This window comes from Martes martes (assembly GCF_963455335.1).
Source record: "Martes martes genome assembly, chromosome: 6".
Lineage (NCBI taxonomy): Eukaryota > Metazoa > Chordata > Mammalia > Carnivora > Mustelidae > Martes > Martes martes.
Window position 1 is genome coordinate 69,065,378 of NC_137893.1, and position 24,240 is coordinate 69,089,617.

At 38.3% G+C, this 24,240-nt stretch overlaps 1 protein-coding gene across 1 annotated transcript in view; it reads right to left on the reverse strand.

Moving 5' to 3' along the window:
* The window catches only part of ENPP3 (ectonucleotide pyrophosphatase/phosphodiesterase 3), a 73,119-nt gene that overhangs the window by 35,705 nt on the left and 13,174 nt on the right, over positions 1–24,240 (reverse strand). The window contains exons 5-11 of the mRNA XM_080805496.1: positions 23,902–23,962; positions 19,458–19,555; positions 11,433–11,512; positions 8,079–8,198; positions 7,442–7,551; positions 6,123–6,188; positions 5,328–5,400 (exon numbers count right to left, since the gene is read on the reverse strand). Coding sequence (XP_080661622.1) covers positions 5,328–5,400; positions 6,123–6,188; positions 7,442–7,551; positions 8,079–8,198; positions 11,433–11,512; positions 19,458–19,555; positions 23,902–23,962 — 608 coding nt within the window. The remainder of the gene's footprint in view (positions 1–5,327; positions 5,401–6,122; positions 6,189–7,441; positions 7,552–8,078; positions 8,199–11,432; positions 11,513–19,457; positions 19,556–23,901; positions 23,963–24,240) is intronic.

Genomic DNA, 24,240 nt, shown 5'->3' on the forward strand with positions numbered 1-24,240 from the left:
CGTGACAATGCCTAACCAGAGAGTTAAAAAGACACATACCCTATAACCTAACAGCTAACTTCTGGGCATTTGTCCTCATAAACACTGAGAGTACAAATGGAGATTTATACCTAAGCAGGGAGCCTGTTATGGAGCTCCATCCTAGAACCCTGCGATCATGACCTGAGCCTAAGGCAGATACTTACCCGACTGAGCCATTCAAGCGCCCCTCATTTTTAAATATATTTAACATTTCTCAGTAAACATCTTTGCACAGAAAACAAAAAGGAAATATATCAAGATAGTATTAATAGTGGTTATCTCTGAACAGTGAACTGGAGTTCATGTCTATTGTATTGGTTACGTTCTTTTGTGTTTTTAAAATTTTCCTCCACTTCATCACCCTAGTGCATTGGACTGACAAGGTTTAAGTGAATACATTTTAACTGACATAATTATTTTTTCAGTGACTAGGAAAAGGTAATAGCAAGGGATTGGGAAAAATGTGTAATCTCTTATAGTATTATTATAAAATGATAGCTTTTTTTTTTCTTTTTTGAGAAAGACTTTTACAAGCCAATTACTGTCAAGAGCGTTAGTATATTACCTCATGAAATTGTCATGGTAATACAGTAATACGGTAATATGGTATGGTAATATGGTAATATGCATGGTGATATGCATGGATGGTGCTATTTCCACCATCTGGAATTTCCAGGAGGAAAGACCAGGAAACTTGAGGTTTAAAGAAGTTAAGTAACATGTTCATGGTCCCACAGTTAATAAGGGACTTGAATTCAAACCGGTTCAATCTACCGCTAAATGCATCAACTCTTGAGTTGCCCTCCTGACTCCTGTTCTTTTCTTTTTTTTCTCTTCTCTTCTTTTCTTTAAAATTTTATTTATTTACTTGGTGGAGAGAGAAGCAGAGGGAGAGGAGGGACAAGTAGACTCCGGGCTGAGCTGGGAGCTAGCTAGGAGGCTGGATCCCAGGACCCCAGGATCATGACCTGAGCCAAAGGCAAATGCCTAACCCACTGAGCCATCCAGATGCCCATCCTGATTCCCATTCTTAAGGTGACCATGCACTCTGGTTTGTGACCATGAGTCACAATTCCCACCTGTTATGGCATAATTATGCCCCCTTTTGTGGTCATTCTACTCACTCCTCCCAACTGTACTAACAGCCCCCTGTCCTCTGTCATCTCCCAGCCTCCTGGCATCTGCTGCCTCCTGGCATATGTGCCATCCACATATTGAAATCATCTGTGCATGTGTCTGCCTCCCCAGGAAAGTGTGAGCTCCTGCAGGGAAGAGACCCTGCAACCTAACTCGTCACATGTTTCCCAAGCACAGAGTCTTTCATAAAGTATCCACTCAACAGATGGCACATTTTACTAAATGTTAAGTGTCTAGATGCTAGTCCCCTACTCTAGCCCAGACAAAGGAGAGAAACAAGAAATCTCTGTGACAGGCAGTAAGTGAACAGTTTTTTGGATGGTAAGATAGTAAATAGGAACAGAAATGTTTGAAGCTTTGGGAAAACCAAGTTCAGATTAGAAAACCTTGCTTCTTCCCCACAGAATCGTGATCATTCACTTTCGGAGTGGATACTGTGGAAAACAGCAAAATCAGTTCCGACACAATGAGCTAAATGGTTAGACTCTCAATAAACAACTGTTTTCTGGATGTAGAAGTTCCTTATTATAAAATGAAATTCAAGGTTGCAGAGGATAATGCTAGTAGGAAGCTCTATGCAGCCTTAACATCATTGGCTTTTCAATAGGTATAACATCCTTCCTGTGTATTCTGCCTCCATGTGCTTCCCCAAAAGTGGAGGCCCTTAGTGCTCTAGAATCATTCCGTCCTGTTCATGAGCATTATCAACAATTTAAGTTGATTTGTACTTAATTTCAGGTTTCTTTTCCAAATTGAATTTTTCTTTTCAACTTTTCATTCCGTCTAAGATGTAATACTTTGTTTTTCAATAATGAATTAATAGCCGAAACTTGTTCAAGTATCAGACCATTATTTAAAGCTACCCAGGACCAGTCAGGACATTCTGCGCCTAATTCAACTTCCATACTACAGATTCCTTGGAACAAATTTGGTATCAAGAAGTTGCTGGTCTCACCAGACTTTAAATGTCTCTCTTACCATCTACTACAACCCCATTTCCTAAAGCCCTCTTCACTTATACCAGGCCACCATCAGCTTCCCATTTAAACACTGTTTAAGCTCTCACATTTTTAAGGTTTCTTAAAATAGAAACTCCTCATACATTAACTCATTATTTCTTTTATTTGCTCCTTCCACATGGTTTCTGGGTAATGGCCTCATTTTCTTCACCCCTAAGAATGTCTTGCACAACATTAGGTTCACCAGAAACTGTTCAAAGTAGACTTTAAAGGAATAGTGGAGCAAGACCAAGATGGTTTTGATGAGCGAAACATCTAGAACTTACTAAGCTTTCAACAACGTGAGTGAGCAAACTAAAACAGACTTTTTGATTTCAAGTTATGTCATAACTCTGAATTAAAGTGTGTGATTAAAAATACCAGTAACAATAATAAAGCCATGAAGGCATCCAGTTTCTCCATCCACTTTGCCTCTTCTTCTAACTTTTAAATGAGGTGTGGTCTTCATCCTTCTTTTGTTTCCACTCTTCACTCTTTCCCTAGGAGCTCTTCACTTCCATGCACCATCTACATGCTGCCAAGCTGCTCAATCTTCATCTCCTCTGAGCTTTAATCCATGTTCAGTTGCCTTATGGGCATCTTCCTTTGGATATCACAAGCAGCTTAAGCACACCATGATCATCTCCTCCAGAATTAACCCCCTCCAGTCACCTCACTGGTGTAAATGGAAACACCTATAGCAGCTCATGATAGAAATCTGACAATTGTCCTTGATCCACCACCCCATCACCCAACTCCTAGCAAGCCATGCCAAATCTATTCCCAAATCCACCTCAAACAATCTCCTTCCTTCCATGATGGTTGCCTCTACCCTAATCCTAGACACAAAGATCTCTTTTGGGGAAAGTTGTAAAAGCTAACTTGTTTCCCCTCACCTTCCTCGTTCCCTCTAACCCATTCCTCTCATACAGTAAAACTGATCTTTAAATACACACACATCTGATTATGTCACTTGCCTCGGTGCTTCCATTACACATTCTATGGCCAACAGGGATGTGCATGATTTGGTGCCCTGCCTCCTTCTCTAGATTTCCCCTTATCCCTCGCCTCTGGGCCACTGCACTCTAGACATTGGTGAGAGATAATCCCCACACAGGGATTCCAACAGTGCCTGGCACAGAGGTGCACACAGGAATAGTTAACTGCTACGATTATTAACTATTATCATGCAGTCCATTCGTCTAACCATCGGTCCATTTGCCTGTCTGTTCATTTGTTCATTCTGTACATTTCTCAACTGTAATCAGCGACTCCCTCAACCAAGTCATTTGTCAACTTTTCTCTTTTTTATTATTCAGAGAACTTTCTAAGCAGCCCCAGTCCGCACTCCACCACAGACTAGGTTAGGACCTCCTCAACCATCTGTCAGGGCACGTTGATCTTTTCCTTTGCAGTACCTCTCAAAATTATACTTAAAATTTATTTGGGGACCAAACTAGAGCATTGACTAGAAGAAAAAGATATGGTACCTAATATTAAGTCAGCAGAAGGGGTCAGGCAAATGCAGATTATAGTGTCCCCTCTCAAATAATTATATCAAATATGGGTAAGAATTAAAATAGAGGGGCACCTGGGTGGTTCAGTTGATTGAGCGTTTAACTCTTGAGTTTGGCTCTGGTCATGATCTCAGGGTCGTGAGATCAAGCCCTGTGTCAGATTGCAAGCTCATTGGGGGATCTGCTTGAGAGTCTCTCTGTCCCTTTTACTCTCCCCCTCCCTTCCCCAGCTCACATGCACTTGCTTGCTTTCTCGGTCTCTCAAAAAAAATAAAAAAAAGAAAGAAAGAAAATAGAAAAGAAATGCTGAATATACTTCAGATAGGTACTACGCCACTCACCCTTAAAATAGCATGATTATATGTTAAATTCTGGGATATAGGGGTGCCTGGGTGGCTCAGTGGGTTAAGCCTCTGTCTTCGGCTCAGGTCATGATCCCAGGGTCCTGGGATCGAGCCCCGCATTGGGCTCTCTGCTCAGCGGGGAGCCTGCTTCCCCTCCTCTCTCTGCCTGCCTCTCTGCCTACTTGTGATCTCTGTCTCTCAAATAAATAAATAAAAATCTTTTAAAAAAAATTCTGGGATATAGTCAAAAGCAGTGTTGGAATGCAAAGGACGAAAAGGTTTAACATGGTAGGACTTGAGCGGGACCTTGTATAAGGAATCATTTTGGTTTAATGGGAAAAAGTAGGAAGGATACTTCTGATAAACCACAAAGTCAGGGTGCCAGAATAAACATGCTTGTATTCCAACAGAGGACAATTGTTACATTAAGTTTCTGTGAAGCAGGAAAATGCCAAACTCATGGAGACCTCCACAGCTTTACATTATGTCCAGGACAACAGAGGCTTCAGTGGACTTCAGAGAACAGATGACTCTATTTTTTTTTTTTAAGTAATACTTAAGGCTTACATTCCTGTAGTAAAAATGTAACATAATGGTTTAGATAATGACAAAACTAGTATTTAAACGTCGACTTCAGGGCTCCTGAGTGGCTCAGTTGGTTAAGCAACCGCCTTCAGCTAAGGTCATGATCCTGGAGTCCCAGGATCGAGTCCTGCATTGAGTCCCACATCGAACTCCCTGCAGGGAGTCTGCTTCTCCCTCTGACCCTCCTCACTCTCATGCTCTCTCTCTCTCATTCTCTCAAATAAATAAATAAAAACCTTAAAAAAAAAAAGTCGACTTCAGTAATACAGGCCCAGGAGGAGAGGAAGAACTCTGCCTGAGGCACTAGCATATTAAGTCTGATTATAAGGATCTTACAAATGGAAAAAAGGGCATAAATAGACAGCTGGGTAGTCCACCGTGGACTTGCAGGTGACTTAGCTTGGAATGAGCGGCATTACCATGTGGAACCGGCAGGCAGTATCTAGCCTTGCTGCTTCCACTGTATGAAATAACAGTGCAGCGTCCAAGTCCCCAGCAAATGTCTATCAAATGAATCAAGATGTAGCAAAGAAAGCAGGTATCTTTTTTCCTAGACTTTTCATTTTTTTATGGTTTAATAAGGTAGAAATTCTTTTAGACTGCTCACTATTTTAATGTCTTAATGTTTGTATCAAATACATTTTATTTAGTGGGAATTCAAGAATATTTTACATTGTGGGTTAGGGCTAGATCATTTTACATTTTGTTCAGTCAAACACACTTACTTTGCCACTGACCGGCCCACTGTTATGTCCTGCAGAATCAGGCTCTTCCACATAGATGGTATAAAAAGCAGGCCTAGGGGTAAAAGGGAAACAGAGAAAGACATTATCAGCTTAGAATACACTTGCAGGTTGGATTTGGGAAGTGTATAGGTTTAGAACTTGGAGGCTGTTTCCTTCTCTTCCTCTGGCCTCCTTCTCTTGGTCCAAGCCCAGTGGTTCTGCTTGGCCCCAGCACGGAAGTTCTTCTAACAGGAAGTCAGTGAGACCTTCCTGGGTGTGAGTGGGGCTCTGACTCGTTTAGGAAACTCTGCTTTGCTCTTGCTGCTGAGTCCTCTCTCGCTGTGCCCAGGCCTTTATATTTCCCACTCTGACTCTCAGCCCACTCTTTGTTCCACCATTCTCATTCTTTCTTTAAATGTCTGGCTTCTGCTGACTTGTTGCTTCCTGCAGGATGCTCTGACTCCAAGCCTTTGCTGGGGCTTTGCTCTGGTACCTCGGGCTCCCGAGTCTGTCCTCATAACAAAGGTTCCGATCTGCTCTCCATTCTGCCTCCAGGCTGTATCTGGTTCTGTTGTACTTGCCTCTACTCTCTGTTACTGGCTCTATCTCTACTGCCCCATAGTGCCCATCACATTCTCAAGAGCAAATAATTCTTGAAAATCTCTTAAAAAAAAAAAAAAGAAAGAAAGAAATCCAAGTTTCCTTCAGAAATGGTCATTTGCAGTAAAGAAATAATTTCATATTATACCCATGAATATCCCAATAGGACAGTACTTCTCTGATACTAGATAATACCTTTCAGCTTTGGGCAGGTCCAGCCATTTTAACAAGGTAAAGATTCTTTCTTCATATGGGATACTTCTGAAGAGGAAAAAATAATTTTCAAAAATTAATCAAATTAGAAATAATTCCATTATATTCCTACTCGGGAAGACAGATTGATATTTTTAGATATCTATTTTGTGTTCATATGTGATCAGAATACGGAAGGGTACTCAGTATTACTCAAAGGAATGCCTGTTTTCAATAATTATATAGAGATATATTTGTCTCAATATAAATTAAATGTATATTGTTCTCTTTCCTTCTTATCCTTCCCTCCTGCAGTTTTCCAACTGAAATAAAAGACCATTAATTATTATCCATTCATCTGATTTATTTTTATTTACTTCATTCATTTATACATTTATGTTATATTGAGCACCTACTGTCACACACTATTAGTTCAATTTAAATAAAATTTATTAGTGGGTAAACCAAAGATGCTTTCCTTTCTAGAGATGACATTCTAGTGAAGACAAACAATAAACAATAGATCTGATACAAAATAAATTATATAGTGTATCACAAGGTGACAAATGTTATGTAGAAAAGAAAAGACTATAGCACAGTAAGGGCACTACAAAACTAGGGGATGGTTTGGAGTTTGAAATCTTTGTTTGATCAGACCAAGACAATACTGGGAAAGTAATTTTTGCACAACAGCCTGAAAGCGGTGAGGGAACAGGCTGTACAGATACATGGAGTGAGTTATCTCAGGCAGAGGGAACAATCAGCACAAAGGCCCTAAGTAGAGCAAGCCAGGTGTGTCAAGGCCCACCCAGGAGGTCAGAACCTGGTAGTGGGAGAGGAAGTCAGAGACACAGGGGGTTGGTTAGGGTCATACCAACAGGGCCCTGCAGGTTTCTACTGTGAATGGGACAGGGGGCCATGGAGGTTTTTGGTGCAAAGAAGTGTCCTAAGTGGACATGTTTTTTTTTTAAGTTATCTTGCTGGTTGTTGGATTAAGAGTAGATGATGGGAGACAAAAATAGAAGCAGGGAAATGTGTAAAGAGGCAAGTGCAGTAATATAAGCAAAAAGACAATGGTAGCTCCAACCACAGCAGTAATGCTGGAAATAATAGAAAGTTCTCAGAGTGCATATATTTTGAATTATAGCCATAAGCATTTACTGACAGCCCAGATGAGGGTTGTAAAAGAGAGAGGAATCAATGATGACTTCAAGATTTTTGACCCAAACAACTGGAAAAATAGAATTACTATCAAGCTTAAGACCAAAAACGTCCTAATCATGGCTGCGTAGGTGGGATCATCTCTGCAAACACTTCACTACCTGTTGTAAATCTTATATATGGAAGGAAACGACCCATTGACAGCCACGTCTGATCCAGGCCAAAAGAAGCTACCAGCTTTTAAACCTTGATACATTGCTGTCAGCCAGATCTATAAGAAGAAAAAATTTAAGATAAGTGAAGAGAATAATTAGTGTAGAACTGGTAGGAATGGTGCCATTTTTTTAAATTAAACAGTATTGACAGTCGCAAAATTTAATTACCCAGGGATCTACCTCAAAAATCAAAAACATGTTAAGGCAGTAAGAAAGATCTTTTTTCCCCCAAATTGGTAAAATTGTACAGTTCCTCTTTCCCTTTTAAAGGATCATAAAACAGAATCAGGGCGGGGGGCATTAACAGAAAATCCTTTGAGAAGTTTCTACATTGATATGTAGAATCTTCATGATTCAATGAATCTTGGATTCATTGATATGAATCCAAGTTTCAAAAGAAGGCAAGTTAGGTGAGCAATCATACATATTTAGAAGATTTCAATTATAAGTGGTGAAACACCTTCCCACCACCCTCCACCCTTAGAAATTAGAAAGATAATGCAAAAGTGGAGAGGGAAGTGTGATCCACTGTCACACTGAAGAATGGAGATTATTTTGGAGTCACATGTAGAATGCTACATACTGGTTGTCCTTGCCACCAAGCGGGGTTATTTTTCTCCTTTGATGAAAGTGAAAAATTCAAGTTGAGGTTTACATCGTACATGTTATTGTCAATGATGCCATGGGATTCTGGATATAATCCCTAAAATGATCATTTCAAAAATGATTTAGAATAAAATGATGTATCAATAAAACACAGTTAAATTGAAATTGCATAAGATCTATAACTCAGGTCTTGGAAAGATATCATATACCTTTCAAAATAAAACCCCTGGGTCTGAACCCAAATACCAAATATATATATATGTGTGTGTGTGTGCGTGTGTGTGTGTGTGTGTGTGTATACATAGGTATTATGTATACCTATTACATAGGTATTATAGGTGTTAGGGTAGGTATAAGTGTAGGTATAAGTATAGGTATTTATACACATGTGTAGCTATTCTGGCTCTACCATAGTCTAGAGCAGAAAATGAATGACATTAGGCAGATGGCTTGTGCTGATGATGTTAATACAACTCATGTGATTAATTACTGTATATTAAAGTTTCCTGCATTATGATAATGATCATCCACTGGTTATATTGGCAAAAATAGGAAGAAATGAACTACTTGGAAGCTTTTAAGTATCAAATATCTTGGGTAAAGGGGTTAAATGTGTTACCAGTACTTTAGAATGGACCCTGCCTAGTCTCTAACCATCTTCCTTTCCACCCATCAATCAATCCAATAATTCTTACAATACGATCACACATATTTCTTTATTCTATACATTTCACTGATTGCCTATGCTAGCTCATGCATTTATAACCACTTTTAGGTAGATTTTAGAGTTATTCCTTCAGAACATAGAATACATATATACAGTAAGTTATTAGCACTTACGTATAACCCCTTATTTATATATACATGTTATATGTGTGTTATATATATAATGTATATATATTTATGTATGTGTCCATAGGTACATTCAATCCTTTTTTTATTGAAGCATAGTTGACATACTATGTTATAGCAGTTTCTGGTGTACAACACAGTGATCTGACAATTCTATACATTACACTATGTCTACCATGGTAACTGTAGTTGCCATCTGTCGCCCTACAATTATGATCTTATCGCTCACTATACTCCTCATGCTGTACTTCATCCCTGTGACTTATTTTATAACTAGAAGTTTGTATCTCTTAGTCCCCCTCACTTATTTTATTAATCCCCCCAACTCCCTCCCCTCTGGCAACCACCACTTTGTACTCTGTATTTCTGATCTTGTTTCTGTTATTTTGGCTTTTGCTTGTTAGTTGTTCATTTGTTTTTAGTTTTTAGACTCCACGTATAAGTAAAATCACAGGGTATTTGTCTTTCTCTGTCTGACTTATTTCACTTAGCATAATACCCTCTAGGTTTATCCACATTGTCACAAATGGCAAAATATCATTCTTTTTTATAGATGAGTAATAGTCCCTATATACCATATATGGTGCAATATTACTCACCCACCAAAAAAAAAAAAAAAAAAAAAAAACCTTGCCATTTGCAACAGACACTTAAATGCTTCTGTAACTTGGCTATTGTTGTAAATAATACTGCAACAAACATAGGAGTGTATGTCTTTTCACTTTAGTGCTTTCATTTTCTTTCTTTCTCTTTCTTTCTTTCCAGATCATATGGTATTTCTATTTTTAACTGTTTGCAGAAACTCCATATAGTTTTCCACAGTGACTGCACCTATTTACATTCCTACCAAGAGTGCATGAAGTTTCCTTGTCCTCCACACCCTCGCTGACATTTGTTATTTCTTGTCTTTTTGATACCAGCCATCCTGGCAGGCGTAAGGTGATATCTCATTGTGGTTTTTATTGCATTTCCTTGTTGTCTGTGGTAATTACGTTCTATAAAGTTGCTGCAAACACTGAATTAGTGAATACTGAACCACTACCCTTAGAGAAAATACAGGGATAGGTTCCTATAAGCTTCTAGTCATAAGACTTTTGTCCGCTGATCAATACCAATCTTGTGTTTGTCTGTTTTTGTTTAAAGATACCTTATGTACCCTAGGTTGTTGGTTTGCTGTAACTCAGGCCTGAATGAAACTTATCTAACACACATGTATCTTCTCTCTGAGGCACATCACAGCCATCTTGCTTTTAGGAACACCAGACAGTGCTTCAGCACTACACTGGAGGGCTATTTTAAGCAGCAATTTAAAAATCAACAAAAAGCACAAACATGTAAAAACTATGACACTAAACAGTCAGTAGAATATGGAAACAACAGATTGCATGGAGCACTGGGTGTGGTGAAAAAACAATGAATACTGTTATGCTGAAAATAAATTTAAAAAAAAAAAGAATGTGGAAACAACACTAGTTTACTGTATGAGAGCTACTACATGAAAGACAGAGTGTCGCCTTGGTAGACCTCAGAGGGGAGTATGTGAGCTATGAAATTTGAGTATTTAGGAAAATCTACAAGTATATGTATGTATACATGCACACATGTGTATAAATGTTTGTGTATATATATGTATATACATACACAAACAAGCATACATGCGTAAATTACATATTATTACTTAAGAGTTAAAATTTAAATATTATAGTTACTGTTCCATAGCAATAAAAGTATAAATGCAAAGCAATAAATAAAAGTAATGAAGTTAAATTTAAATATTATAGTTACTGTTCCATAGCAATAAAAGTATAAATGCAAAGCAATAAATAAAAGTAATAAAGTAATAAAGACACAAATATCTTTGTGTCTGCAAAGTAATAAAAACACAATATCCTTTGGCCTTTGATAATAAAGGTTGAGGTGAAGGACTCCTTAAGATGTGTTCTAGATCTATAAAAATTATATAATTTTCCTTTTGAGCTCATTTTGATCATTTCACTTATTTCTTATCATACCTGAGAACTCACTTGCTTCACCTGCTTTATCTAAAGAGATCTAGCCAACATGAATTTATTTGAAACAGAAGGCTTTGTCAAGTTAAATACAATGAAAAGATTAGGAAAAAAAGAAATTTCCTACATCAAAGTGGCTGTCCCCACACATAACCTACATTTCCCAGCAGACCTTCAGATAAATGGAGGCAAATCCAAAGATCAAAAGGAGAATGGTATTTCTCACCTCTGAGAAGCTATCCTAGCCTGTCACACAAGTGAATTAGCCTATTGCTGGGACATTCAGTCATACTTCACACCTCAGAGTACTGGACTGGCCTCGCAATGAGATGCTACCTCCTAGCCTGAATGAAGCCATGAACTTGCGAAACATGTAGCATGGGGATCAGCCACTTCCTGCCTCAGTGTGTCTGTGGTGACCAGTTGCCTGTCTATAGGCTGTCTGACTTGCCACTGGGCCAAGCACTTACCGTGACAATCGTGTAATGATTTGGGAAGGTTTTGGTTGGATAGACAGCTCTCATGTATTTTGAATGAATTCCACATGTTTCTGCAACAAAGCACAATAAGAAATTAAGAAGCTGCAGTGCTCACAAAACCACCCCTACTTGTAGTAGCTGTGGTGGCAGCAGCTCTCCGGACCCAGGAAGCCCACAGCCCCAAAGGTAAGGCTGCTTGGTGGGAGGCAGAGGGGACCTTGGCCCCCATCAATAGTGGGGACCCCCCACCACCACCATACTGGACTGACTCTAACTCAAAGAACTCCCAGAGCTACCAGCTGGGTTGAGGGAAGGGATCCATCGTATTGTTCAGAAGCACCACCTCCCTCCCCTAAATCAGGCTGAGAAGGAACCACCCAGCTCTTACCTCTGCTTGGTTGTTTTTCTTTCCCACCCCAGGTTATTTTTTTCTACCCTCTAGCCCCTACCTCTGAAGCCATTTTATAAACTGTCATGTGCCACCTGAGCCTCCAGTAAAAACAAAAACAGGCTTTCCCCATGGGGTCAGTGGGGGGAGAATTATTTTTTTCCTCAGCAGGTTATTTTTATAAATAAAAACTTAAACATAAAATTTTCCAGAGAAATAAAAAACTAAGAGTGGATTAAAGATAGAAAGAGGTCGAATTCTGACGTCTACAATTCCTCCATCCTAAGAAATGTCAGTTTTTAGATGAGAAGTGAGCCAAATCAAGGGTCTACATTTTTCTGTAAAGGCCCGATAATAAATATGTTGGGCTTCGCAAATCCATATGGTCTGCTGAGGCCCAAAAGCATCCACAGGCACTATGTGAACAAATGAGCATGGTTGTCCTCCAATAAAAATTAATGGCTGTTGAAATTTGAATTTCACATAATTTGTACCTGTCACAAAGTATTCTCTTCTTTTTCCCCCAACCATTTAAGAATGTAAAACAATTCTTAGCATTTAACAGACCACGCAGAAACAGAGTGGGCCACACTTTGACCACGGGCCACAGCTTGCTGACCCCTCAGCTAAGCATACCCTAAAATATATACTGCCACCAGCTTTGTTTGTTTTTGCTGCTCCCTTCCTTCTGAACCAGATCATTAAGATGAGAATTTCTAGATCACATTTGCATCTCAGCTAATGGTTCTTAAATGACAACATCCAATATGACAAAAGTCAACACAACTATCTAGGCAACTGAGAAGGATTTGACTTGTATCAAGAGCATAAGCCCATGTCATGTAGAAACATTTACCAAATGAGCTAACTTTACTACTCATTATTTTTACCACAGTTTCCATCGGATCACTACAGTTTCCTGTGATCTGTTTTCCACAAAGCATGACGTCAATTTTGCTTTCAAATGTTCTGTTGTTTTTGGTCTGTGCAATGACCCTGCTGAAGGAGGTCAGAACCATTGCAGCATTGCTGTTCCCTCTGCGACGGTAACTTGTGAGAAATTTCCCATACCCAAATCCTGTCAGCTCAAATTCTACAAGAAAGCTTCACCATTATCGATTCTAAATAGGTGAAAAATAAAGCAAAAACGATTACTGTAAAGCAAGGAACAAACTCAGCAGCTGGAAATAATGAATGTTTGCTCAAATAGGCTTGGAGTTGGTCCAATATGCAGTGTTCCCAATATGGAAATTTCATATTGGGATGACCTCCTTCAGAACCTCCTTGGGCTACGTATCAAGTTTACTAAATAGGACTCTGGTAGGAATGAAAGGGTAAGTGGAAGGTGAAGAAAAGGGAGCTCAAAAATCAATCAATCAATCTACATTTGTGGTTAGCATCCCAAGTGGTTCTGATGTACCTAAGATTGAGGTCTGCCTTGCAATTTGATTCTTAAGTTTAATTAAAGATTAAAATAACCTTTTTCTTCTTTTTTTAGTCAATACTACCAACAAATAAATCTCGACCTCAGAGAAAGGTACATGTATTATTGTTAGGAAGTCATATGATAAGAAAATAAAATGAGACCCGATTGATTATACAATGAAAAGAATTTAAGTAGGGGAAAAAACATACAAAATAAACAGAAATACAAAGTCAGTTTCTGTTTTTATTTCCTTCAAACATGGGTAATGTAATTAAACCCTTACATGCCTAAAGGCACAGAGTATAAAATAAAATATAAACCAAGCTACCGGTAATGGAGTAACATGACACCTCCCTCTTGAGAATGTCTCAAATAGGCCACACCTGCTGATTATCCATGACTCGGACTACCATTTGGATCACTGGACTTTGAACCAGAGCTGTTATAGAACAGCTCACAGAAAGCAAAATCTTCTACAATTGTTTCTTCTAGAACTTAACAATCGAAATTAAAGCTAAAAGAATAATTCTGGAAGGGCACACAATAAACCAATAATAGTCGCTTCTTTAGAGATAAGCTAGAAATCCGGAAAGAGTTTTATTGTTTGTTGGCTGGTTGTTGTTTTTCTATCATATACATATTTTTCCCTACTATGTACATTTTAATATTGTTTTTAAAAATTTATCATTTGTATGATTTGTTCCCTAAAAAAACTTTTTAAAAGGGATGTACCAACCAAAAAAAATCTGAAAATATAAATGGGATAAACACATACCCCCAGTAACTATAAACTATAAGGAGCAGAAAACTAAATGGAAGAGTAGGGGAACAGCTGAAAGGTGTAGCAAAAGCAGTACTAGGATGGAAGTGTATAGCAACAAACACCTACATTAAAAAAGAACTTTTAAATAAACAACCTTACTTTCTACCTCAAGGAACTAAGAAAAGAACAAAAGGAACCCAAAGTCAGCAGAAGGAAGGAGATCATAAAGATTACAGCAGACATAAATAAAACAAAGAGTAGAAAAATAATTTTAAAAATTACAAAAACAAAACTTGGTTTTTCGAAAAGATAAAATTAATAAACCTTTAGCTAGACTACACCTTTCAAAAGAGAAAAGCCTAAGATTAGAAGACTTCGCTGCTGAATTCCATCAAACATTTAAAGAAGAATTAATGTCAATCATTCTTAAACTCTTCCAAAACATTAAAAACACTTTCAAACTCATTTTATGAGGACAGTGTTACCCTGATTCAAAGCCAGACAAAGACCCCACAAGGAAAGGAAACTACAGGAAAATACCCCTGAGGAACATAGATGCAAAAATCTTAACGTGATATACCACATTAATATAATACAGCATAAAAATCACATGATCATATATCAACAGATGCAGAAAAGGCATTTGATAAAATTCAATACCCTTTCATGATAAAAACTCTCAACAAACTAGAAATGGAGGGATATTACTTCAACATAATAAAGGCCATCTCTGGAAAGCCCACAGCTAACTTCATACTCCACAATGAAAAACCAAGCTTTTCCAGTAAGATACTGGAGCCTTTCATACACCATAAAACAATAACTAACTCAAAATGAGCTAAAGACTCAAATATAAGGCCTGAAACTGTTAAAGCCTTAGAACAAAAGAGGAGGAAAGATTCATGACATAGTTTTAGTGATGATTTCATGAATATGATACCAAGAGCACAAACAACAGAAGCAAAAATAGACTAGCGGGACTATATCAAACTAAAAAGCTTTTATGCAACAGAGGAAACCATCAACAGAAACAACATATGGAATGGAAGAAAATATTTACAAATTGTGTATCTGATAAGGAATTGATTCCTAAAATATACAACGAATTCTTACAGCTCTAGAAAAAAAAATAACCCACTTAAAAATGCACTAAGGATTTGAATAAACATTTCTCTGACAAGACCTATAAATGGCCAATACATATAGGAAAAGATGATCAGGGGTGCCTGGGTGGCTCAGTTGGTTAAGCATCTGCCTTCAGCTCAGGCCATGATCCTAGGGTCCTGGATCGAGTCCCATATTGGGCTCCTTGCTCAGCAGGGAGCCTGCTTCTCCCTCTGCCTGCCGCTCCCCCTGCTTGTGTGCGCTCTCTTTTTCTTTGACAAATAAATAAAATCGTTCTTAAAAAAGAGGGACAATGTCACTGAACATCATGAAAATGCAAATCAAAACCACAATGAGTAATCACTGCACACCTGTTAGGATGGCTATTATCAGAAACACAAAAGACGAGTGTTGGCAAGGGCATGGAGAAGTTGCAACTTTTTAAACTTTTATTTTATCTTATTTATGTTATGTCACCATAGAGCACATCATTAGTTTTTGATGTAGTGTTCCATGATTCATTGTTGGCATATAATACCCAGTGCTCCATGCAAAACATGCCCTCCTTAATACCTATCACTGTGCTAACCCATCCTCCTGCCCTCTCCCCTCTAAAACCCTCAGTCTGTTTCCCAGAGTTCATAGTCTATCATGGTTCATGTCCCCCTAGGATTTGCCCCCTTCATTTTTCCCTTACTTCTCCTAATGTCCTCATGCCATTTCTCATGTCCCACAAATAGGTGAAACCATGTAATAATTGACTTTCTCTGCTTGACTTATTTCACTTAGCATAATCTCCTCCAGTCCCATGCATGCTAATGCAAAAGCTGGGTAGTCATCCTTTCTGATGGCTGAGTAATATATGGACCACATCTTCTTTATCCATTCCTTTGTTGAAGGGCATCTCTGATCTTTCCACACTTTGGCTATTGTGGGCATTGCTACTATGAACATTGGGGTGCATATGGCCCTTCTTTTCACTACATCTGTATCTTTGGGGTAAATAGCCCAAAAATGCAATTGTTGGGTCATGGGGTAGCTCTATTTTTAATTTGAGGAACCTCCACACTGTTTTCTGAAGGAGCTGCACCAACTTGCATTCCTACCAACAGTGTAGAAAGGTTCCTCTTTCTCCACATCCTCTCCAACATTTATTGTTACTTGCCTTGTCAATTTTTGCCTTTCTAACTGGTATAAGGTGGTATCTCAATGTAGTTTTGATTTGAAATTCCCTGGTGGCTAGAGATGATGAACATTTTTTCATGTGTCTGTTAGACATTTGTATGTCTTCTTTGGAGAAGTGTCTGTTCATATCTTCTGCCCATTTTTTGCCTTGTTATTTGTTTTTTGGGTGTTAAGTTCGAGAAGTTCTTTATAGAACTTGGATATCAGCCCTTTGTCTGTAGTGTCATTTGCAAATATCTTCACCCATTCTGTGGGTTGCCTGTTTGTTTTGTTGACTGTTTCCTTTGCTGTGCAGAAATTTTTTTTATTTTGATGAAGTCCCAAAAGTTCACTTTTGCTTTTGTTTCCTTTGCCTTTGGAGATGTGTTTTGAAAGAAGTTGCTGTGGCCAATGTCAAAGAGGCTACTGCCTATGTTCTCTAGGATTTTGATGGATTCCTGTCTCACACTGAGGTCTTTCATCCACTTAGAGTTTATCTTTGTGTATGATGTAAGCAAATGGTCAAGTTCAACCTCTGTATGCTGATGGTGAGAATACAAAATAATATAGCCACTGTAGAAAACAGTATGAAGGTTTCTCGAATCATTAAAAATACAACTACCCTATGATCCATCAATCCTACTTCCAGATGTTTATCCAAAAGAACTGAGATCAAGATCTTGAAGAGCTATTAATACTCTCATGTTCAACATAACAGCATTCACAATAGCCAAGATGTAGAAACAATCTAAATGTCCATTGACAGATAAATGTCCATTGACAGATAAATGCATTTTTAAGTGTAATGTATAATAATGTATTTCACCTTAAAAAAAGGAAGGAAATTCTACAATGTACAACCATATAGATGAACCTTGAGGATATTAAAAAAAGACAAATGCACATGATTCCACTTACATGAGACATCTAAAAGATTCAAACTCATAGAAGCAAAGAATAGAATGGTGGTTGCTAGGGTCTGTGGGAGGAGAAAGTGGAGAGTTGCTAATCAATGGGTATAAAATTTCATTGACATGAGATGAATAAATTCTAGAGATCTGCTATACAACATTGGGCCTATAGATAACAATATTGCATTCTATATTTAAAAGTCTATTAAGTGGCTAGGTCTCATGTTAAGTGTTTTTACCAAAATAAATTTTAAGAGGAGGAGGAGGAGGGGTCAGACAGCAAATGGCATCTGCTGTGGAGAATTTGTTCTGTTGTTCATGAATTTTAAACTCGGTAACTTGGTAACTCTAATCTTCAAAACTCAGCAAATGTTGCCTGCTAAATACACCTGTTCTACTAGTCTTAGTCTATCCCCAGTTTCTCACCCAACTTTCAGAAAACCTGACTTAAGCCAAATCACCTCTCTTACTTGACAGTTTCCTGTTGTTGGGCCTCACTTTTTTTTTTTTTTTTCTGCTCCCACCCACACAGACAAGACAATGACCTCACCTGCTCACTGGAGTTAAGTCTGAGTTCCTTTAACCATCATAGATTTGACTCATGGTGCTGTGGTATTAGCTCATGTCAGTTTCCATGACCACTGTCACTGTCACCCACCCAGGGGGCTTGATGGGACACTGGAGATGGGATTCTAGAAGGTTCTTAAAGTGATGCCTGCTGTCACATACCTCACCTCAAGCCTACCATTTGCAGGAGGTTCTAATCCTAAGTCTCATCACATCTACCCTCAATGAGGCCTCCTGAAAGCTAATAGCCCATTTTGCTTTGGTAGGCCCAGTTAGTGATGTCTACACATTGAAAGATCAAAATCTTGTCTGTGTGACTTAAAAAATACATATTAAACCTTAAAAGGGAACATTCTCTATGGCCCAATATTTCACTGGTGTCACTTCCAACTCCGAGTGGGATGAGCAAATCAAATAATTATACTTCAAAAGGGGTTCAGCTAAATTCTCTTTGGATACAGAATTTGATATCCAGCTCATCAAGGAAAATGCAGATAAGGAACTAAAAACGTGTGGGAAATATTAATTAATTTTCTGGGCCAAAGTAACTTAGCGCTTCAATGGCAAGCACCGAATTTGGAGCCAGTTCTGTCAGAATCCCAAACTCTCGATGTTTTTGCTAAGGCTCTATCTCAGAGAGTGAGAGAAAAGCTGAAGCGACAAAGCACCTTGTGTTAGAGGGGGAAGCAGTCCAACATGGGACTTTAGAGCTGGAATAAACAGAAGAAATCATTAGCACTAACCCTTTCATTTTACAAGTGAGGATATTGAGACCCAGACAAGGGAATGGACTTACTCAGGCTCAAATAGTTATTTTTAATAATTTGTAGAAAAATTAAAAGAGGACACCAGTAAAATTGTGATAAACTTTGAGGCTCTTGGAAGCAAAAGAGGGCCTGGCAAAAGGGGGACAAAAGAAAGAAGGGGTAGTGGATCCAACCCTCTGGCCCTAACCTTGCTCTGATACTTCTTAGCTCTGTGTCCTTAGGTACTTGATTTCTCTTTATTAATAACCTTATAACATCATATGAGGGCCAACTTTCCTGAATAGAAGTGTAACATCCTGCTTAAGATGACAATAAGACCAATAATCATAATAGTAGCTTAAAGTCATTCAGTGTGTACTACATTTATGTTCTCACAGCAGTCCCAACAGGTAGGAAGTGGCCATTTTACAACTGAAGAGAATGGGCACCAGTAGGTGAGATAAGCTTGTCCACGCTCTCACAGCTAATAAGCAGTGGAGCCAGTTTCCAGGCAGTTTACTTCTAGAATCAGACATAGATATTGGACTTTTTGCCTTCTGGAACACTGGTACGTGCTGGCTCTGTTCTGCATTCAGGCTCCTTCAGGATCCTGTCCTTGCTGGTCATGTTCTTGTTGCTAAGACCCAGGACCCAAGTCTGACAAACACCACTTGTGAGACAGTGTATGTGAACAGATTTCCATAGGATGGAACTTACATTCAAATACAAAACAAATCACAATAAACAAAAAGATGAACAGGTTACAAAAAAGGAGGAGCCTACAAGTATGAAAATAGTTACAATGAGTGGTAAATTCTTCAGGATCTTCAGAGGAGCTGGGAGAAGCCAAATGACTAATAAGGAAGGTCAGGAAGGAAGGTACTCATCTACAAATTGGCTAACTATTGTCCTTATCCTTTGTGTGCCTATGGTTGTGGAAGACTTACTCAGTTTATTAATATTAGGTATGAGGGTGTGCCATGTCTGCAAATATTCAGCTCTAAATCCATCCATGGAAAACAAAATAACTGGTGGTAGTTCAAATCTGAAAATGGAAAACAAAATATTAGTCTATTATTTTGATTGTAAAAAAAAAAATAAAGACACTTTGCTACACTACTTATAATTCTCTAAATTAGAAAATGCTTAGAAAGTACAGTAAGAAAACAATCCTGGGTCAATTTTTTCTTTCTCTTTTTAAAAATTGTTATCTCTTGGGGCACCCACATGGCTCAGTTGGTTAAGTGGCTGCCTTCAGCTCAGGTCGTGATCCCCAGAGTCCCAGGACTGAGCCCCACATTGGGATCCCTGCTCAACGGAAAAGTTTGCTTCTCCCTCTGACCCTTCTCCTTCTCGTGCTCTCGCACTCTCTCTCAAATAAATCTTTAAAAACAATTTAGAAATAAAAATTGTTATCTCCCTTAAGCATCAGTTCTTCCAGTATGTAAGGAACCCCTAATTAGCTGCTAGTAATGACAGCAGGTCAGTAATCCCTTAGCTTCAGTCTTTAGCATCTATTGAACCCTAAGCAGTTACTCGAACTCTCATAATGCAGTCCTGACCCACTCACCTAATACTTTGTAATCACTAGAGCAGAACATTAGTATCGTTGCCTTACCTCAAATATATTTGGTATTTTACAGTGGTAAGTATACATGGAGCTAATTAATTGCAATTTTTCAACAGAAGTCAACATCATGTGAGCAGAACATTAATAAAATATCCCCAGAGATGGCGCTGTTAACCTCAGACCTTTCACGGACCTGAGTTTGCTAAGAGTCAAGAGTTATGATTACTGAATTCAAGGCTCAAACTCAAAATCTGTTGAGGTTCTAATTCCACTGTATTTTGGATATAAGTATGATATGAAATTTAGGAACTCTATAGCTTATGAGGGTTTTTTATTATTCTAAAGTGCTACTCTTTTGATTCTCTAATATCCCACTAGATTAATATTAACATCAAAAGCATTACAATCTTTTTTTTTATATCCATATTTAAGCTAAAGTGATGGAAGGTAACTCTTAGGATATAGCCAGAGACTGTCTTTTCTTTGTTTAATTTTTTTTCACTTTTTAAAATTTTACTTGTATGTAATTTATATACAGACACACCCACACACACATTTCACAGATGTATAGTTTGATAAATGTTCCCTAATTTCCTTACTGAACTCCACTGTGAACTTGATCGCCCAAATCAAGAAACAGAATACCAGCACCCTAGAATCCTCTCCTCGGGCTCCTTTCCACTTAATAGCCTCTCCAAACCACACCCCCACCAAGGGTGAGCAGAACCTTGACCTCAAACAAATAGATTTAAACAAATAGATTTATATTTACATGCACATGGGATCATACAGGATGTATTCTGGCGTGACTGGCTTTTTTTTTACTGAACATTATGTTTGAGATTAATTTATACTGTTACATGGAGCTGTAGATCATTCATTCTCATGGCTGTCTTGTATTCCAGTGAATGAATAAACCACAATTTAGTCATCCTACTGTTGCTGGACATTTAGGTAATTTCCACTTTGGAGCTATTATGAATAGAAGGTATAAACACCAACATTTGTTTTAAATTCCAAATACACTGCATGCAACTGATATGAGGCTCATATTTCACTTTAGATGTGAAATTTAAATTTTTATACAGGGGGGATGGGGTGGTTGGGTGATGGACATTGATGAGGGTGAGTGCTGGGTGTTACGGACCTGTCCCCCTGAAACAAATAATACATTACATGTTAATTAAAAATTTTTTTAATTAAAACCAGAAATTTTTAAACAAAAACACACTTTTCCAAGAAGCATTGGAATTGTCCTTAAAAATTCTGACGAATATCCAATATTACTATGGAGAAAATTCTGAATGCTAATATAAACTATTTCTTTAAAGATTTATTTTAGAGAGAGACTGAAAGAGTGAAAGTGAACAGGGGGAGGGGCAGAGGGAGAGAGAGAGAAAGAAACTCAAGCAGATGTCCTGCTGAGCACAGAGCCTGATGTGGGGCTCACCCACTACCCATGAGATTGTGACCTGAACTGAAATCAAGAGTCTGACACTTAAACTGACTGAGCTACCTGGAAGCCCCTAATAAGAAAAACAATTTCCATGTTTTTCAAGGTGCTGAGTAAAGCTAGAAAAATATCACCCTGGCCATCTAATTCCACATTGTAGGAGAAACTGAGGAGAGTCTGTATTCCCAGAACACATATTTACTGTAGAGTAATTCATTTAACAAATATTTGAATCAGACATTATACTAGGTATAGAAAATAAAGGCATGAAGGAATTACAGCCCTAACCTAGGGGATGAAATTGAGAAGTAAACAGGAGTGGTTAAGGGTTAGATTTGATTACACGATGCTACTCAACTACACAGGGGATGTCAGATTTGACCTTTGTAAGGTAAGAACAGACACATGAACTTGGCCCTAAAGAGTGAACAGAAATAATATGAAAAGAGAATGGGACCAATGTGTTAATCAGAAAAAAAAATATGCTGTGCAAAAGCCCATGTGAGAGATATGGTACACACATGCAATAACATTTATGAGTCTCAAAATCACTGGATTAAGAAAAACGACACAAGAGAACATATGAGATGATTCCATTTATATGAAATTCTAGAACAGGAATCTATGGTGACAGATATTAGTACATGAGTCATCTTTCTGGGGTGATGGAAATATTCTTTATCTTGGAAATACTCTTTATCTCTGGGTTACATGGGTTTCTGGATTTCCAAGTCTCATTATACCGTACACATAAATGTGAACCTTTCAATATATATATATCTATTATGTCTCAAAACAAAATGGAAAATTAAGATTGTTTAAACTACAATATATAGAAAACTCATCAAGAAGTTCAAGCAGTGCAGGGGCGCCTGGGTGGGTCAGTGGGTTAAGCCTCTGTCTTTGGCTCAGGTCATGATTTCAGGGTCCTGGGATTGAGTCCTGCATCAGGCTCTCTGCTCAGGGGGGAGCCTGCTTTCCCCCTCTCTCAGCCTGCCTCTCTGCCTACTTGTGATCTCTCTCTCTCTCTCTGTCAAATAAATAAATAAAATCTTAAAAAAAAGAAGAAGTTCAAATAGTGCATTACAATTTGCATTGGAAATACTTATTTTTCATAAACTCATTAGCATAGGGCTGTTAAAACTTTTATATTCATAAATATGCCATCAAAATAATCCTGCAGCTTAAAAACAAAGTCAGACATCTGAGGGATCAAGATGTTGACTTCTCACATGAAATCTTCTGAACTTGGCATTATGATTATGATAATGATTTTTACAGCTACTACTACAATTTTATAGAGGAATCTCAGAGAATTGACTAGAACAAAAATACTCAAATGTCCATTTTATTCTAATTTTTTTTTCTCTTCCACCCAGAAGCCACCGAACAGGGCAGCTGGATCTGAGGATTGGGGTAAACCAAAGTCACATGGTACAAAAACAGACAGTATCCACACACATTCTTCAAATAAAATAATACTATCTAAAAAGGACTCCACCAATACTTTCTATAGCCAGATAGTCCATTTTTCTTTATCTCACCATCTTCCTTCCCCTACTTGGGCCAAAAGAATGAAGTTGATGAAGGGCAGAAGGGGCAACTGGACGGGAAATCCACCCTGACTGAGAGATGATGTGGGGCGTCTTTCCAGAACTGGGAAAAGTCCAGCAGCAGCCATTATAAATGTGTGGAGGAGATGTGTGGGAGGGGTGAGGGGTTTTGCCTCATGCATTCCTTACTCATGTACACGTGGCAAAGTCCTTATCCACTCTCCCGTGCGAGGCCTTCAACGGACAAACTTCTTTCCGTTTCCTCAGTGAGGATCAATTCAAAGTTCCAGGATGTCAATAGGAAAGAGTTCTGCATGGAGTAATTCAGATCTAAATCCCAATCCTGACCAGAGGACCTTGAGAATGTTAGTATTTAATACTTCACCTATTTTTAAAGTCATTTTTATAAGACAGGAATGTAAAAAATTAATTAAAATTGCTTTTGTAAACAATGACATGAACAAAAGTCCGAGTTTGAAACCACCAGGGATCCTAATAGTTGGTTAGGTGTATTGGTTTTTTTTGTTTTGTTTTGTTTTTTAAAGATTTTATTTATTTATCTGTGAGAGAGAGAGAGGACGAGAGGGGAGAAGGTCAGAGGGAGAAGCAGACTCCCTGCTGAGCAGGGAGCCCAATGTGGGACTCGATCCTGGGCCTCTAGGATCACGACCTGAGTTGAAGGCAGTGCTTAACTAACGGAGTCACCCAGGTGCCCAAGTGTATTGTTTTAAAATATAAATAAAGTGGAGGAAATGTAGCTGCTTCTCGGCTACATTCCGTGTTAAAGGAGGATTAAAAACTCCCCATATTCTCACCCTTCTGGACACTGAGACTGTTGGGCTGTGCCACACTCTTCTTTCACCCATGAGGTTTCTCCTGAAAAACAAAATCGAAATCTTTAGACAGGTGCACCACAGAAAAGAAAAGAGAAACAAATGTGCAATGAACTCGATCTTTCCAAACTACTTCATTCTTGTTATTCCAATGACTAAATTCTTCTAGAACGTGTTAAGTGCCATTTCGCATGTTGAAAAGATCAGTGTCCAGAGATTTGCACAGAGTGAATACCAAGAAGCTCATCTTTACCAAGAAAAACAAAGGGGATTCTTTTAGCTGAAAAGGGACAATTAGAAAAAAATGAGTTTAATAAATAT